This window comes from Lithobates pipiens, unplaced genomic scaffold, assembly GCF_037356315.1.
Source record: "Lithobates pipiens isolate NorthernLeopardFrog02 unplaced genomic scaffold, aLitPip1_a1.2 Scaffold_19, whole genome shotgun sequence".
Lineage (NCBI taxonomy): Eukaryota > Metazoa > Chordata > Amphibia > Anura > Ranidae > Lithobates > Lithobates pipiens.
The window spans coordinates 277206196-277224297 of record NW_027507764.1 but is presented as its reverse complement, the minus strand read 5'-3'; the positions used below and the strand labels follow the sequence as shown (position 1 = coordinate 277224297).

Here is an 18102-nt window from a genome sequence, read left to right as displayed (position 1 = left end):
TGCCACGTTCTCTTTCGTTCATTGATGGACACAGCACCTTCATTCTTGACCTTAGGGTTATATCGCCACCTTCAGGAGTAGCACTAGGCAGAAAATAAAAAACAAGCACAGCACTGCCCGGGGGGTCCTTACTGGCAGCCCCCACTCTGCCACCAGCAACTCAGTTTTTTTCTGCCCAGGTCTGGGGGTTCAAAAAAGGCAGTTTTTGTGGAGGATGTCTGTGTGTCAGCAGGCAGTTGGTTTTTATTTTTTTGCTTCTTTTCACCTCATGGCGCCGTTCCGGCGGCCATCTTGGATTTGGGAAAGCTATAGATTCCCCTGGAGAGCTTCAGCAGCCATTTTCCCTGAAATTCCTATGGTTTGCATTGGCAGCCATTTTGTGAAAGCCAATATGCTTTCTTCACCACTGGCCTCTTGTGACAGCTTGTAATGTGCTTTCTCTTGTTACTTCCTGTATTCCCTGTGTGTGAGGGACACTGGATGGCTATTTGTGGAACGCTGAAGCTGTTCTGCAGACCTGCAGCACTGCTGTTAGAGCTGCTGCTGCTGCTGACACAGTTTTTTCTCCTCTCTGCATCTGGGAAACTCCTAGAGACTACAGGCACTGTTGGCATTCACAGAACGCCCCAGGGTGGTGAGTCTAGCGCTAAGCACCCCCCCACGTGGCGGCAGCAGGAGGGCGGGACCTTCACTGTCCTAAGTCCCCTTACAGGTGGCAGACAGGATAGGGTCAGCATGGCTTCAGAAACTGGTGTTTCTTACCTTGAAATCGAGGCTATAGCAACCGGGTCACCTGTGGACACCCTGACTGCGTTCCTGTACTCCTATGTTGCGAAGATAGAGGCGGCATGTGGCAGGAAAGGTGCACGTAAGAGGCCCCTGCCCCCCCATCCTCTGTGGAAAGCTCTGATGCAGACTCAGGCCCTGCTGCGGCTGGAGACCCCTGCTCTGACCTATCAGACGTGGCTGACCAGGACCGTTTGGACAGTGAGGATGATTCCCCATCTGGGTCCGGGCGCGACAAGGCTCTTGTTGGAGCACTTATCACAGCTGTGCCTGATACCCTGAAGATTCAGGAGCCAGCGGATTCCTCTGCTGATGTACCGGTCCCTTTTGGCTCCCGCAAGCCAGCACGTTCACCTAAGGTTTTCCCGTATTTGACTTATTTTGACAAATTCATCCAGGGAATGGGGTCGCCCGCAACAGACCTTTTCAGTCCCCAAAAACTTGGCAGTGTGCTACCCCTTGAGGAAAGCCTTCTCAAAAAGTGGTCGGCTCCTCCGGTCGTGGACCCCCCAGTATCCAGGTTAAATAAAGTAACCACGATCCCGGTTGAGGGGACTGCTGCATTCAAGGATCCCACGGACAGGAAGGCCGAAGCAGTGGCTCGTTCCTTGTTTACGGTTGTGGGGTCAGCCGTGCGACCTGTACTGGCATCCGCACTGGTGTCACGGACACTGACTCAGTGGGAAAAACGTTTGCACCGCGAATTGGGAGAGCAGAATGCCTCCCCTGTCTGCGTGGAGTTGGCAGACCAACTAGTGCATGGCCTTATGTATGTTGGTGACACGGCTCTGGATACTCTCCCTCTGTTATCCAGGGCCTCAGTGTCAGCTGTGGTGCTGAGGCGCCTTATTTGGCTGAAATGCTGGTCCGCTGACCAGGCATCCAAGAAAGCCCTGACAGATCTTCCCTTCCTTGGCGACTGGCTCTTTGGAGCCTCGTTGGATGACATTAAAAATGCCACGGTGGTAAGAGCACACTACTCCCACAGGCCAGGAAGGCTAAAGAGCCACACCGCAGGCAAGGGCCCTCATTTTCCACTCACAAGCTGCTTTTTCGTCCACCCAGTGCTTCGGCAAAACGACCCCAGCCCGACAGGACGCCCACGGACGGTCAAAAGCGTCCCTGGAACCGCAAGCCTAACAAGCCTGCGAACAAAGGTGCTACTGCATGAAGGTCTGCCCACATCTCGGATGGGGGGTCGCCTTCCCGAGTTTGCAGCCCATTGGACCTCCCGGTTATCCGACCAATGGGTCTGCAACCTGATTTCTACAGGCTACAAGATAGAGTTTCCATCTTGGCCGCCAAACAGATTCTTCCCCTCCAGCAATACCCATGTCCCCGGTTCTCCGGGGAGCCCCTGTTAGGGGCAGTGAGGGACTTGCTGAATCAGGGGGTGATCGTACAAGTTCCGGAATCGGAATGCTTCCAGGGGTTCTACTACAATCTGTTTGTGATTCCCAAGAAGGAAGGGGTATGTCCAATCTTGGACTTAAAAGCCCTCAATCACTTTGTAAAACTGCAGAGGTTCAGAATGGAATCAGTTCGCTCAGTAATCGCTGCACTTCATCAAGGGGACTTCCTGGCATCCTTGGACATTCAGGATGCCTACTTGCACATACCCATATGCCTTCGGCATCAAAAGTTTCTGCGTTTGACAGTCGGGGAAGCCCATTTCCAGTTTGTGGCTCTTCCCTTTGGCCTGGCATCAGCCCCCCGAGTCTTTACCAAAGTACTGGCTCCAGTGTTGGCGTTGTTGAGACAACATGGGATCGTGATCGTGGGTTACCTAGACGATCTCCTCCTGAGAGCTTCTCCCACCTCAGAGTTAGAGGAGGATGTGGCGATCACCTTGCAGACCCTGCAAGCGTTTGGGTGGCTGTTTGAACCTAAAGAAGTCAGTAGTGGTACCGACTCAGCGTCTGGAGTACCTGGGGTTACTATTGGACTCCAGGGAAGCGAGGGTTTTTCTCCCCTCAAATTGCTGACTCTCAGATCTGCGGTCAAACTACTGTTTAACCGCAAGTGGTCATCACTCCGCTTTTGCATGCGGGTGCTGGGGCTCATGGTGGCTGCCTACGAGGCAGTACCTTATGCCCGGTTCCACACTAGAGTCCTGCAAAAGGAGATCTTGATGAAATGGGACAAATCTCCGTTGTCTCTGGATCAGCAGATCCAGGTGAGCCAGCCAGTCAGGGACTCCCTGATCTGGTGGTTGAGGTCCCCGGTGATTCAGGCAAAATCATTTCTTCCTCTGAAATGGACGGTGGTCACCACAGATGCCAGTCTGTCTGGCTGGGGGAGAGTGATGGGGATTCAGTCAGCTTAGGGCCTTTAGTCGACGGAGGAATCCAAGTTGCCGATCAATCTGCTCAAATTGAGAGCGATCAGGCTGTGCTCCACACATGGTCGGCGTGTCTTCGAGGGTGTCCAACCAGGATACAGTCAGACAACGCCACGCTTGTGGCATACATAAATCACCAAGGGGGAACAAGAAGTTCAGCCGCTGCTCAGGAGGTCGCTCACATACTTCGGTGGGCAGAGCGACACGTTCCGGCCCTGTCTGCCATTTACATCCCGGGGGTGGAAAATTGGCAGGCAGGCTATCTGAGTCGTCAGATGCTAGATCCCGGAGAATGGGCATTGCATCCAGAGATATTCAGGCGGCTGTGCCTGAAATGGGGCACACCAGATGTGGATCTATTGGCCTCCCGGCTCAATCGGAAGGTGCCAAGATTTGTGTCCAGGACAAGAGATCCATGGGCAGACACGTCAGACACGCTGGTGGTTACGTGGGATCAGTATCAGCTGATCTACGCCTTTCCTCCGCTGAAACTGTTGCCACGTCTGCTTCGCAGAGTGGAAGCCGAGGGGATTCCAGTAATCCTGGTTGCCCCAGATTGACCTCAGCGGGCCTGGTGCGCCTGGTGGCAGACGCTCCCTGGCGACTGCCGTTGAGAGAGGACCTCCTATCTCAAGGTCCAATCCTTCACCCTGCTTTACCATTGCTGGCTTTAACGGCCTGGCTATTGAAAGCCAGGTATTGAGGAACAGGGGTCTGTCGGACTTGGTGATTCCAACTATGCTGAGGGAGCGGAAATCTTCCTCCAGGAAGATATACCATCGTACTTGGAAGGCCTACATCTCCATGTGTGAGGAGAAAGGGTGGCATCTGCGCTCCTTCTCTATATCCAGGATCCTGCTGTTTCTTCAGTAAGGTGTAGACCAGAGGTTGGCGTTGAGCACCATCAAGGGGCAGATTTCAGCTATGGCTGTCTTTTTTTCAAAGACCCCTGGCGTCTCACTCATTAGTGAGTACCTTTGTGCAGGGGGTGCGCCATGTGGTCCCTTCGGTGCGTCCTCCGTTGCCTCCGTTGGATTTGAACCTGGTGTTGTCGGCGCTTCAGAAGCCGCCGTTTGAGAATATCAGGGAGATTCCTCTGCTGACCCTTTCACAGAAGGTGGTCTTTCTGGTGGCCATCACATCGGCCAGGAGGGTTTCAGAACTGGCGGCCTTGTCCTGCAAGTCGCCTTATCTAGTCATCCACAGGGATAAGGTGGTGTTGCGTCCGCAACCGTCCTTTCTATCTAAGCTGGTCTCAGCCTTTCATATCAATGAGGACATTGTATTGCCATCATTGTGTCCTAAGCTGAAGCACCCCAAGGAGGTGGCCCTTCACGCTCTGGATGTGGTTAGGGCTCTGAAGGTGTATTTGTCTGTCACGGCTTCCTTTCAGAAGTCAGACTCACTGTTTCGGTGGCTGATCCTAAGAAGGGTATGGCAGTCTCGTCGGCCACCATTTCCAGGTGGATCAGACAGATTGTAGTCCAAGCCTACGCCTTGAAGGGGCAGGTGCCTCCCTTTCCAGTCACAGCCCACTTTACAAGAGCAATTGAAACGTCTTAGGCCTTCCGACACCAAGTGTCTGTAGCTCAGGTGTGTAAGGCGGAGACCTGGTCGTCTGTCCATACGTTTACCAAGTTCTACAAGGTAGACGTCAGTGCATCGGCTGATGCCTGTTTTTGGCCGCAAAGTTTTGCAGACGGCCGTGTAGTTGCAATTGAATTTTTTCATGGTTTTTCGATAAAAACGCAGTACTGTTTTGGTTAATGCACTATTGCATTACTTCCTCAATGTTGCGGTCTTGAGGATCACTCCTGTTGAGGATACCCGGTTATATAGTGGTGTTTTTCCACACACTGCTGTTTTCTTTGTGGGTTTAGTTTCACTAGTTCCCACTTGCCATGGGGGATGACGTTTTTATGCTGTTTTTCCAACCCCTCGTTTGGCACTGCTTGGGGACGTCCCATTTAGTTACAGAGAGGAGCTGTGTCGGTCGGTGAATATAAGAGAAAATAGGATTTTTTTTGTACTCACCGTAAAATCTTTTTCTCTGTAATTCACTGACCGACACAGCACCCACCCCCCCTTTTTTCTACGTTATATTGCTTGTTGACGTACTGAAGCTGCTAGAAGCAGTGGGAAGGGTTGATAGCATGGGCCCGTCCCCCTGGGGCGGGATTAAAGTTCTGTGTATTGTGTAACAATTTTGCCTAGTTTCTCCTAATGGCAGGCTATACAACCCATTTAGTTACAGAGAGGAGCTGTGTCTGTTGGTGAATTACAGAGAAAAGGATTTTTACAGTGAGTACAAAAAATCCTATTTTTTCAGCGACCATTGGCAGCTCACTCGTTGGTGCACGTGTTTATTCAGGGGGTTTGCCATGTGGCTCCCCCGATACGCTCGCTGCTGCCTCCATGGGATCTGAATCTGGTACTCTCAGTACTCCAGAAACCATAGTTCGAGAACATTTTGGAGATCCCCCTACTTACGTTATCTCAGAAGGTTGTCCTTCTAGTGGCCATTATGTCTTCAAGGCAGGTTTCTTTGCTGATGGCCTTGTCATGCAAATCTCCCTATTTTGTTTCTCCACAAGGATAAGGCGGTGCTGAGTCCACAGCCCTCGTTTCTTCCTAAAGTGGTATCTGCCTTTCATCTAAATGAGAACATTGTTCTTCCTTCCTTGTGTCCTTGACCATCTCATCCGAAGGAGATTGCCTTACATTCTTTGGATGTGGTTCGGGCTCTCCGGGTGTATCTGTCTGCTGTGGCTCCTTTTTTGTAGGTCGGATTCATTTTGTGCATGCATGCATACAATTAGAGCTATAACGGTGGGTGGATTTTTGAGAGCATGCAAATATTGCTCCTTGGAGGAATATTTTGAGATAATTTAAACTCAGCTCTGAGAGAGAGGTTTCCCTTTATGGAGCATTGACCATGGTATTCACTTAGCTAGGTAGCAGAATCACAGTAAACTTTTTAGCAGCAAGTGGAAGTAGAAACAACAAAAGAAAAATATACTGTACAATGTTGGAAGAGTTTTAGAAAAAGGGATAGTTTCTTTTGGCACATTCTAAACAATATCATCTGATTATTCATATTAAAAAAAAATAAAAAATTCCCAGTATACCGATAAAGATTTACATCTTATCTTACAACAGGGCTGCAGATTTTCTAGCAATAGGGCCCCCACCTTGGGCTCACGTATTGTCTTTTAATTTTGTACACAAATAGTTTTAAATCTTTAGTTACGGTGAGCAATTTGAAATTGAACATTATATAAACTGTGCAACTTCTTTCAGTATGTACTTAATTTGCTGCACCACTTGTGTACTGTATGTGGGGTGCACAATATGTCCCTTGAGGATTCACATTGGTGAGCATTTTTGCAACTCCAGTAACCCACAAGCCAAACAAATAGAAAAAAACTGTGGTTTTCTGTGTTCCCAGAACAGTATCTAGTTGCCCGGAGGCTTCAAAGAGATTTGGGTGGGAGAAGCCTCTACCCCTGTCCCCCTAGCCCTAAGCTTGATGGTCCTTCCTGCTGCCTGGACCAATACTTTGGCTGTGCTGACCATATCGCTGCCTTTACTGACTATGGACAGCATTTCTGCCTGCTACCTGGACCAATGCTTTGTCTGTGCTTTGGCTGTGCTGACAGTATCCCTGCCTGTACTATTTACAGTATTCCTGCCTGCTGCCTAGACGATTGCTTTTGCTGTCGCTGACCACATCTCTGCCTGTTGCCTGGACCAGTGCTCTCCTCTGTGGACCACTGCACTACTAAAACCACACATAATCTTTTGTTATTGGTATGTACATGCTATGTGTTAGAAATATGAAAGACCTTCAAAAATGTGATCAGTAGTCAGAAAATTATATGTGTAATTTTTGCTCCTAGAACACCTGAAGGTGCTACTTCAATGTTGGGCTGTGTATGTGAACCGTTCAAAATGAATTGTTCAAAAGACTCATTATGCCTCATAGAATATACGTTGGGTTGTTTGCTTTCCAAAATGGGGTCATTTTGTGGGCGATTCCATTGTCCTAGTGCTCCGTGGCCTTCAAAAGTTGTAATAGGAGGTTGAGAAATGTGTAATTTATGCTTCTAGAACTCCTAAAGGTGCTACATAAGTGTTGGGCCTCTGTATGTGGTCAGGTTGTGCAAAAGTTTCAAGTGGTATCACCATACTCAGGAGGAGTAGCAGAATATATTTTGGGGTGTAATTTTTGCTATGTACATGCTATAGGTTATAAATATCTTATAAATGGACAACTTTGTGTAAAAAGAAAAAGCGTTTTCATTTTCTTCCCACATTTTCCAAAAACTGGAAAAAAATGAACCGTTCAAAAGACTCATTATGCCTCGTAGATTATATGTTGGGGTTTTTGCTTTCCAAAATGAGGTCATTATGTGGGCAAGTCCATTGTCTTGGTGCTCCAGGGCCTTCAAAATTGTAATAGATGGTTGAGAAATGAGATGTGTAATTTATGCTCATAGAACGCCTGAAGGTGCTACTTCATTGTTGGGCCTCTGTATGTGGCCAGGCTGTGTAAAAGTCTCACACATGTGGTATCGCCATACTCAGGAGGAGTAGCAGAAAGTTGCAAGTATGCATATGCTGTGTGTGAGAAATAAGCTGTTAAAATAACACGTCTGTGTAAAAAAAATAAAAATCTTAATTTTTTCAAGAATTGAGGGAAAAATGACAACTTCAAAAAACTCACCATGCCTCTTACTAAATACCTTGGACTGTCTACTTTCCAAACAACTTTCATTTGGGAAGTATTTGTACTTTCCTGGATTATTAGGGTCTCAAAAAATGAGATGGGCCATCAGTACATCAGGTGTGATCAGGTTTGATCAATTTTCAGTAATTGGCGCCATAGCTTGTAGACTCTATAACTTTCACACAGACTAAATAATATCCACTAATCTGGGTTATTTTTTATCAGATATGTAGCAGTATAAATTTTGCCCCAAATTTATGAAGAAATATGACTTATTTGCAAAATTTTACAATAGAAACTAAAAAACAGTTTTGTTTTTGTTTTTTTTTCACTTTTTTTTACCCTTTTTTCCACTTATATCAGAGAATAAAAAACCCAGTGTTGATTAAATACCACCAAAAGAAAGCTCTATGTGTCAGAAAAAAAATTATAAATGTGTTTGTTTACAGTGTAGCATGACTGAATAATTGTCATTCACAGTGTGAGAGCACTGAAAGCTGAAAATGGGTCTGGGCAGGAAGGTGCAAGTGTCTGGTATTGAAGCAACGACTCATTATCCAAAATAATAAAGTGCAGTTTTGTCTTGAGTTGGGCTTTAAATATTGGAATGGGTCTCATTTATTTTAACAATGTATTTTTATCTTCAAACTAGATCATGAAGACACTTGTAGTGGCCCTTCTCCTAGCTGGTGTTGTACCCCTTCTGCTTGGACTTTTATTTGAACTAGTAATAGTTGCACCTCTTAGGGTGCCTTTGGATCAGACACCTTTGTTTTATCCCTGGCAAGTAAGTCTACATATAAAAATATGACTTTTGAAATATTGTATTAGAGTTTATCATAGACCCTGAGGTATAGGCTCATACTTTCAGATGCGTGGACACTGACAAAGCTTTTATAGACACGTCCCCTGGGCACATCCCATGTTACCCTACCTTACTCTGTTTTTTTTGCTAGTGTCCTAAGGCGTTGAACCTCTTCTCCCTTACGGAGTAATTACCACTTAACTCTAACTTAGTTTCTTACCTTATCTTTGAATTCTTGAAACAATTCTTCATTTAACTCACTGTCACCACAATAGAAGCAGTGCATCTGGATTGGTGCTCCTACACCATGAGGACAGCCTGTAATTTTGCTTCGGGCACTGAATCCTGTACAGGCACTCACCGTGGCACTGCTTGAAGTCAGCCGCAGTATACTATACAGGTCCAGGGCCTTGTTCCAGCCCTATGGATCCCACACCCTTAAAACATTTTCAGGGGTATGCCCACCGTGACAGGCAAAGCCTGGACCTATATAGGTTTCAGCTTAGAGGACAGGTCAATATTGTAAAAACTGGAACTATGTTTGGAATGTATTCACTTTACAGTGTAAACCTTTCTAATTTGGTGCTAAAACTCAACCACTCAGAGCTGTCTCAGTTGAATGATCAGGTGTTACATCACACCACTGGTTGCACACTTTACTGCCTCTTCTGCCTAGAGTCCTTATAAGTTACTCAGGCACTTCCTTACGCTCTTTTGCCATGCACACTTCACTACAGTCTACTCCAAGGATACTGCATACTCTTTCCAGACACGCTTACCCTATATTCCAAACCCTACTCCTTGAGTACCCCACACGTGTTCACTCTCCCCCCTTAGCTATGGTGGAATCTAGACAAAAGGGATTCACATAAACTCAGGTGAACATTTGCTCGGCCAAAGGCCCACACACCAATCAACCTCAGATTGACAATGCTTTATTTGTACTGGGAATACCTCTCTCTGCAAACATCTCTAGTTCCATTTCAGATACGCAACAAGTAGCCTATCTGACAAATGCAAATTTTTATGCAACTATGTCACAATTTCTTGGTCAGGTAATGGCTTTAATATACAGTATAGCCATCCCTGTCTAGGTCTCCAAAGCTTTAATCTCCTTCTCTAGCTCTTCTGTCTGTACCTGAGTTGGATCCCAATATGCACGGCCTAGAAGATGTGGACATAGAAGGAAATGACAATGACTCAATACAGTGCTAAAGGAGACTATTTCTCACCCCCAGACCTATACACCTTCATTTCCAGCTTCACAAAGTATGCTTGTTAATGTGGATTCTGTTGTTCAAAAAGCATTGGTGATGTCACAAAATTGTAAAAAAAAAAAAAATAATAATAATATGAACAATCTATGAAAATCCAGTCAGTCCAGAATAGATTTTCTCTGCTCTGGAAATCATTACTGAATTTTATCCAGTGGAAACAGTGTACTAATAAGTAGTCTGTGCCTGTCCTTTAAAGTCGTAAATATCTCACTGCAGTTGAAGATGTTCCTCTATTCAAAGATTCACAGAAAGGAAGTTTGAGATGCTCTTAAAGGCTCTCTACACCTGCAGGCTCAGCTCTGTAACTAGCTACTACAGTGATTTCTGTGTATCAAACTGCAGCTAACTGGACTAGGGCAATGAAAAACCAACAAGAACCTGTATTTCAGGATGATGCCTTAACTGAGCAGTTGCAGCAATTACCTCCTGCTTTGCTTTTTAGTGTGGATGCCCTAGAACAGTGATGGTGAACCTATGGCATGCAGAGCCATCTCTGTGGGCACGTGAGAGGGTCCAGGTTCACAGCTCGGAGAATAGAACACGGCAGCAAGCAGTGACGAGGTGCAGGAAATTATTGTCCTACAGACCTTAGGGCATTGGAGGGTGAGAAGCGAGCAGTGTCGCGGTGCAAGAAACTGTCTGCACAGTGAGTGGGCTCCCCCGCATCCTCTGCATGGTAGGCTACAGGCCTGACCGCACGGGAGGGAGAGAAGAGATTCACTGCTTAATTTTATGGATGAAGAGTGGTGCAGTATCCCTGGCGTCTTCTGGAGCCTGGACTCCTCAAACCTCATTCAACAGTGGGGCCCGGAGAACAGATTGACTGTGGGCCCGGAAGACTAGGACAGTCGAGAGACGCAGGCTGTGAAGGAGACGCTGGATGGAACAGAGCAGAGGGCTCTCCCGGATCAAGAATGGAGACAGGTATTGGGCACAACTATACACTGAATACCTGCAGACAAAGACTGGGGCAGGGAGGCAGAGCAGGGATTGCAGATGGGGACAGAGCTAGAAGTCTCCTTTTCTCTCAGCTCTCTTCTTTTTCAGTCCCCCTTCTGTGTCCCCCCTCCCTCTCTCTGTCCCTCCTCCCTCTCTCTGTCCCTCCTCCCTCTCTCTGTCCATCCTCCCTCTCTCTGTCCCTCTTCCCTCTCTCTGTCCCGGCTCTCTCTCTCTGTCCCGCCTCCCTCTCTTTGCCCCATCTCTCTCTTTGCCCCCATCTCTCTCTTTGCCCCCATCTCTCTCTTTGCCCCATCTCTCTCTTTGCCCCCTCTCTCCCTTTGCCCCCTCTCTCCCTTTGCCCCCTCTCTCTCTGTCCCCTCTCTCTATGTCCCCCTCTCTCTGTCCCCCCTCTCTCTGTCCCCCCTCTCTCTGTCCCCCCTCTCTCTGCCCCCCCTCTCTCTGCCCCCCTCTCTCTGCCCCCCTCTCTCTGCCCCCCCTCTCTCTCTGCCCCCCTCTCTCTCTGCCCCCCTCTCTCTATGTTCCCCTCTCTCTCTGCCCCCCTCTCTCTCTGCCCCCTTTGTCTGTGTCCTCTCTCTCTGCCCCCTTTTTCTCTCTGTCCCCTCTCTCTCTCTGTCCCCCCCCTCTCTCTCTGTCCCCATCTCTCTCTGCCCCCTCTCTGTGTCCTTTTTCTCTCTCTCTCTGCCCCCTCCCTCTGTGTCGCCCTCTCTCTGTGTCGCCCTCTCTCTGTGTCGCCCTCTCTCTGTGTCGCCCTCTCTCTGTGTCGCCCTCTCTCTGTGCCACCCTCTCTCTGTGCCACCCTCTCTCTGTGTACCCCCTATCTCTGTGTCCCCACTCTCCCTCCCTCTGTGTCCCCACTCTCCCTCCCTCTGTGTCCCCACTCTCCCTCCCTCTGTGTCCCCACTCTCCCTCCCACTGTGTCCCCACTCTCCCTCCCACTGTGTCCCCACTCTCCCTCCCACTGTGTCCCCACTCTCCCTCCCACTGTGTCCCCACTCTCCCTCCCACTGTGTCCCCACTCTCCCTCCCACTGTGTCCCCATTCTCCCTCCCTCTGTGTCCTCTCCTTCCCTCCGTGCCCCCTCTCTCTCTCTCTCTGTGCCACCCTCTCTCTCTCTGTGCCACCTTCTCTCTCTGTTCCCCCCTCTCTCTCTCTGTGCCCCTTCTCTCTGCCCCCTCTCTGTGTGCCCCTCTCTCTCTCTCTCTCTCTCTCTCTGTGCCCCTCTCTCTCTGTGTGCCCCTCTCTCTCTCTGTGTGCCCCCTCTCTCTCTGTGTGCCCCCTCTCTCTCTGTGTGCCCCCTCTCTCTCTGTGTCCCCTCTCTCTGTGTGCCTCCCTCTCTCTCTCTGTGCCCGCCCCCTCTCTCTCTCTCCCCTCTCTCTCTCTCTGTCCCCTCTCTCTCTGTCCTCTCTCTCTCTCTGTCCCCCCTCTCTCTCTCTCTCTGTCCCCCCTCTCTCTCTGTCCCCCCTCTCTCTCTCTGTCCCCCCTCTCTCTCTCTCTGTCCCCCCTCTCTCTCTCTGCCCCCTCTCTCTCTCTCTCTCTCTCTCTCTGTCCCCCCTCACTCTCTCTCTGTCCCCTCTCTCTCTCTCTCTGCCCCCTCTCTCTCTCTCTGTCCCCTCTCTCTCTCTCTGTCCCCTCTCTCTGTTTGCCTACCCCCCCTCTCTCTCTGTTTGCCCACCCCCTCTCTCTCTCTGTTTGACCCTCACTCTGTTTGCCTCTCTCTCTCTCTCTGTTTGCCCCCTCTCTCTCTCTCTCTGTTTGCCCCCTCTCTCTCTCTGTTTACCCCTCTCTCTCTCTCTGCCCCCTCTCTCTGTTTGCCCACCCCCCCTCTCTCTCTCTCTGTTTGCCCCCCACTCTCTGTTTGCCCCCTCTCTCTCTGTTTGCCCCCCCTCTCTCTCTCTGTTTGCCCCCTCTCTCTCTCTCTCTCTCTCTCTCTCTGTTTTACCCCCTCTCTCTCTGTTTGCCCCCTCTCTCTCTCTCTGTTTGCCCCCTCTCTCTCTCTCTGTGTTTGCCCCCTCTCTCTCTCTCTGTGTTTGCCCCCCTCTCTCTCTCTCTGTGTTTGCCCCCCTCTCTCTCTCCGTGTTTGCCCCCCTCTCTCTGTTTGCCCCCATCTCTCTCCGTTTACCCCTCTCTCTCTCTCTGTTTGCCCCATCTCTCTCTCTCTGCCCCCTCTCTCTCTCTGTGGCCCCTCTCTCTCTGTGTGGCCCCTCTCCCTGTCCTCGCTCTCTGTCCCCCTCTCTCTCCCCTCTCTCTGCCCCCTCTCCTCTCTCTCCCCCTCTCTCTCTGCCCCCCCCTCTCTCTCTGTCCCCCCTCCCCCTCTCTCTCTGCCCCCCTCCCCCTCTCTCTCTGTCCCCCCTCCCTCTCCTCTCTCTGTCCCCCCTCCCTCTCCTCTCTCTGTCCCCTCTCCTCTCTCTGTCCCCTCTCCTCTCTCTGTCCCCTCTCCTCTCTCTGCCCCCTGTCCCCTCTCCTCTCTGCCCCATCTCCTCTGTCTTCCCCCTCTCCCCCTCCTCTCTCTGTCCCCTCTGTGTCCCCCCCCCCCCTCTCTCTCTCTGTCCCCTTTTTTTTCTCTCTCTCTCTCTCTGTCCCCTTTCTCTCTCTCTCTCTCTCTCTCTCTCTCTCTCTCTGTCCCCTTTCTCTCCCTCTCTGCCCCCTCTCTCTCTGTCCCCCCTCTCTCTGCCCCCTCTGTCTGTGTCCTCTCTCTCTGCCCCCTTTTTCTCTCTGTCCCCTCTCTCTCTCTGCCCCCCCCCTCTCTCTCTGTCCCCATCTCTCTCTGCCCCCTCTCTGTGTCCTTTTTCTCTCTCTGTGTCACCCTCTCTCTGTGTCGCCCTCTCTCTGTGTCGCCCTCTCTCTGTGTACCCCCTATCTCTGTGTCCCCACTCTCCCTCCCTCTGTGTCCCCACTCTCCCGCCCACTGTGTCCCCACTCTCCCTCCCACTGTGTCCCCACTCTCCCTCCCACTGTGTCCCCACTCTCCCTCCCACTGTGTCCCCACTCTCCCTCTCACTGTGTCCCCACTCTCCCTCTCACTGTGTCCCCACTCTCCCTCCCACTGTGTCCCCACTCTCCCTCCCACTGTGTCCCCATTCTCCCTCCCTCTGTGTCCCCACTCACCCTCCCTCTGTGTCCTCTCCTTCCCTCTGTGCCCCCTCTCTCTCTCTCTCTCTGTGCCACCCTCTCTCTCTCTATGCCACCTTCTCTCTCTGTTCCCCCTCTCTCTCTCTCTGTGCCCCTTCTCTCTGCCCCCTCTCTGTGTGCCTCCTCTCTCTCTGTACCTCTCTCTCTCTCTCTCTCCCCTCTCTCTCTCTCTGTGCCCCCTCTCTCTCTCTCTCTGTGCCCCCTCTCTCTTTCTCTGTGCCCCCTCTCTCTCTCTGTGCCCCCTCTCTCTGTGTGCCCCCTCTCTCTCTCTGTGCCCGCCCCCTCTCTCTCTCTCCCCTCTCTCTCTCTCTGTCCCCCCTCTCTCTCTGCCCCCTCTCTCTTTCTGTGTCCCCCCTCTCGCTCTGTGTCCCCCCTCTCTCTCTCTCTCTCTGTCCCCCCTCTCTCTCTCTCTCTGTCCCCCCTCTCTCTCTCTCTCTGTCCCCTCTCTCTCTCTGTCCCCTCTCTCTCTCTCTGTCCCCTCTCTCTCTCTCTCTGCCCCCTCTCTCTGTTTGCCTACCCCCTCTCTCTGTTTGCCTACCCCCTCTCTCTCTCTGTTTGCCCCTCACTCTCTGTTTACCCCCTCTCTCTCTCTGTTTGCCCCTCTCTATCTCTCTGCCCCCTCTCTCTGTTTGCCTACCCCCTCTCTCTCTCTGTTTGCCCACCCCCTCTCTCTCTGTTTGCCCACCCCCTCTCTCTCTGTTTGCCCCCTCTCTCTCTCTCTGTTTGCCCCCTCTCTCTCTCTCTCTGTTTGCCCCCTCTATCTCTCTCTGTTTGCCCCCTCTCTCTCTGTTTGCCCCCTCTCTCTCTGTTTGCCCCCCTCTCTCTCTCTGTTTGCCCCCTCTCTCTCTCTGTGTTTGCCCCCTCTCTCTGTTTGCCCCCCTCTCTCTCCGTTTGCCCCCTCTCTCTCTCTCAGTTTACCCCCCTATCTCTCTCTCTCTGTGCTCCCTCCCTCTCTGTGTGTCCCCACTCTCTCTGTGTCCCCCCTCTCTCTCTGCCCCTCTCTCTCTCTGTGGCCCTCTCTCTGTGGCCCCCCTCTCTCTCTGTGGCCCCTCTCTCTCTGTGTGGCCTCTCTCCCTGTCCTCGCTCTCTGTCCCCCTCTCTCTCTCTCTGTCCCCCTCTCTCTCCCCCCTCTCTGTCCCCTCTCCTCTCTCTCCCCCTCTCTCTCTGTCCCCCCTCCCCCTCTCTCTCTGTCCCCCCTCCCTCTCCTCTCTCTGTCCCCCCTCCCTCTCCTCCTCTCTGTCCCCTCTCCTCTCTCTGTCCCCTGTCCCCTCTCCTCTCTCTGTCCCCTCTCCTCTCTCTGTCCCCTGTCCCCTCTCCTCTCTGCTCCCTCTCCTCTCTCTGCCCCCTCTCCCTCTCCTCTCTCTGTCCCCTCTGTGTCCCCTCTGTCTGTGTCCCCCCTCTCTCTCTGTGGCCCCTCTCTCTCTGTGTGGCCTCTCTCCCTGTCCTCGCTCTCTGTCCTCCTCTCTCTCTCTGTCCCCCTCTCTCTCCCCCCTCTCTGTCCCCTCTCTCTCCCCCTCTCTCCTCTCTCTCTGTCCCCCCTCCCCCTCTCTCTCTGTCCCCCCTCCCTCTCCTCTCTCTGTCCCCTGTCCCCTCTCCTCTCTGCTCCCTCTCCTCTCTCTGCCCCCTCTCCCTCTCCTCTCTCTGTCCCCTCTGTGTCCCCTCTGTCTGTGTCCCCCCTCTCTCTCTATGTCCCCTTTCTCTCTCTCTCTGTCTCCTCTCTATCTCTGTGTCCCCTTTCTCTCTCTCTCTCTCTCTGTCCCCTTTCTCTCTCTCTCTGTCCCCTTTCTCTCTCTCTCGCTGTCCCCTCTCTATCTCTGTGTCCCTTTTCTCTCTCTCTCTCTGTGTCCCCTCGCTCTCTGTGTCCCCTCGCTCTCTGTGTCCCCTCTCTTTCTGTGTCCCCTCTCTTTCTGTGTCCCCTCTCTTTCTGTGTCCCCTCGCTCTCTGTGTCCCCTCTCTTTCTGCGTCCCCTCGCTCTCTGTGTCCCCTCTCCTCTCTCTGTCCCCTCTCCTCTCCCTCTCCTCTCTCTGTCCTCTCTCTGCCCTCTCCTCTCTCTGCCCCCTCTCCCTCTCCTCTCTCTGCCCCCTCTCCCTCTCCTCTCTCTGCCCCCTCTCCCTCTCCTCTCTCTGCCCCCTCTCCCTCTCCTCTCTCTGCCCCCTCTCCCTCTCCTCTCTCTGTCCCCTCTCCCTCTCCTCTCTCTGTCTCATCTCCCTCTCTTCTCTCTGTCCCCTCTCCTCTCCCTCTCCTCTCTCTGTCCTCTCTCTGCCCTCTCCTCTCTCTGCCCCCTCTCCCTCTCCTCTCTCTGCCCCCTCTCCCTCTCCTCTCTCTGCCCCCTCTCCCTCTCCTCTCTCTGCCCCCTCTCCCTCTCCTCTCTCTGCCCCCTCTCCCTCTCCTCTCTCTGTCCCCTCTCCCTCTCCTCTCTCTGTCTCATCTCCCTCTCTTCTCTCTGTCCCCTCTCCGTCCCCTCTCCTCTCTCTGTCCCCTCTCCCTCTCCTCTCTCTGCCCCCTCTCCCTCTCCTCTCTCTGCCCCCTCTCCCTCTCCTCTCTCTCTCTCCCCTCTCCCTCTCCTCACTCTCTCTCCTCTCTCTCTCCCCTCTCCTCTGTCTGTCCCCTCTCCCTCTCCTCTGTCTGTCCCCTCTCCCTCTCCTCTGTCTGTCCCCTCTCCCTCTCCTCTGTCTGTCCCCTCTCCCTCTCCTCTGTCTGTCCCCTCTCCCTCTCCTCTCTCTGTGTCCCCACTCTCTCTCTGTCCTCTCTGTCTCTCTGTGTCCCCACTCTCTCTCTCGCTGTCCCCTCGCTCTGTGTCCCCCCTGTCTCTCTGTGTCCCCCCTCTCTCTCTGTGTCCCCCTCTCTCTCTGTGTCCCCCTCTCTCTCTGTGTCCACCTCTCTCTCTGTGTCCCACCTTTCTCTCTGTGTCCCCCTCTCTCTCTGTGTCCCCCCTCTCTCTCTCTGTGTCCCCCCTCTCTCTCTCTGTTCCCCCCCTCTCTCTCTCTCTGTGTCCCCCCTCTCTCTCTGTGTCCCCCCTCTCTCTCTGTGTCTCCCCTCTCTCTCTGTGTCCCCCTCTCTCTCTGTGCCCCCCCTCTCTCTCTGTGTCCCCCCTCTCTCTCTCTGTGCCCCCCCTCTCTCTCTCTGTGTCCCCCCCCTCTCTCTCTGTTCCCCCCCTCTCTCTCTCTGTGCCCCCCCTCTCTCTCTCTGTGTCCCCCCTCTCTCTCTGTGTCCCCCCTCTCTCTCTGTGTCCCCCCTCTCTCTCTGTGTCCCCCCTCTCTCTCTGTGTCTCCCCTCTCTCTCTGTGTCCCCCTCTCTCTCTGTGTCCCCCTCTCTCTCTGTGCCCCCCTCTCTCTCTGTGTCCCCCCTCTCTCTCTCTGTGCCCCCCCTCTCTCTCTCTGTGTCCCCCCTCTCTCTCTCTGTGTCCCCCCTCTCTCTCTCTGTGTCCCCCCTCTCTCTCTCTGTGTCCCCCCTCTCTCTCTCTGTTCCCCCCCTCTCTCTCTGTGTCCCCCCTCTCTCTCTCTGTGTCCCCCCTCTCTCTCTCTGTGTCTCCCCTCTCTCTCTGTGTCCCCCTCCCTCTCTCTGTCCCCCCTCCCTCTCTCTGTCCCCTCCCTGTGAGTTCAATTGGTTGTTTCAAAGATGTACAAAATAGAGTTGAAATCTCTACCAGCTCAACACTTTCTTCTCTCAAATCATCCAAAAACTGCTCAACAGCAGTCAGTTTTGCAGAATGCTCTGAACCATCTGTTGTTCCAGGGAGTAGTTTTGCCAGTACCTCAACAAGACAGGTTCAAAGGCTTCTATCCAAACCTGTTCGCGGTTCCAAATCCCAATAGGGGTATTCCTCCTATTCTAGACTTAACCTCCTATGTTTCGACTATCGCATCCCCAAAGTCGCACAATTTTGCCACGACTTGAAGCAATGCCTGTGTATTCTTGAGGTCTATGGACCTCAAGTCACATCAAAGTGGGACCAAAGTAGTGCAGGGACTACTTTAAAGTCGCTGCGTCTTGAAGTTACACAAATATTAACGGTACTCATTGGAAATCATGGGGTACGACTTGTCATGTGACTTTTCAGTCCCAATTCATATGA

At 52.1% G+C, this 18102-nt stretch overlaps 1 protein-coding gene across 6 annotated transcripts in view; it reads left to right on the top strand.

Annotated features, from left to right (window-relative positions):
- The window catches only part of MARCHF6 (membrane associated ring-CH-type finger 6), a 1566402-nt gene that overhangs the window by 1382415 nt on the left and 165885 nt on the right, over positions 1–18102 (top strand). For 5 of the 6 annotated variants that reach the window (XM_077491954.1, XM_077491953.1, XM_077491956.1 and 2 more), the window contains one exon: positions 8509–8643. The exons of the other annotated variant lie outside the window; for it this stretch is intronic. In XM_077491954.1, coding sequence (XP_077348080.1) covers positions 8509–8643 — 135 coding nt within the window. The remainder of the gene's footprint in view (positions 1–8508; positions 8644–18102) is intronic. 6 annotated transcript variants of the gene reach the window in all.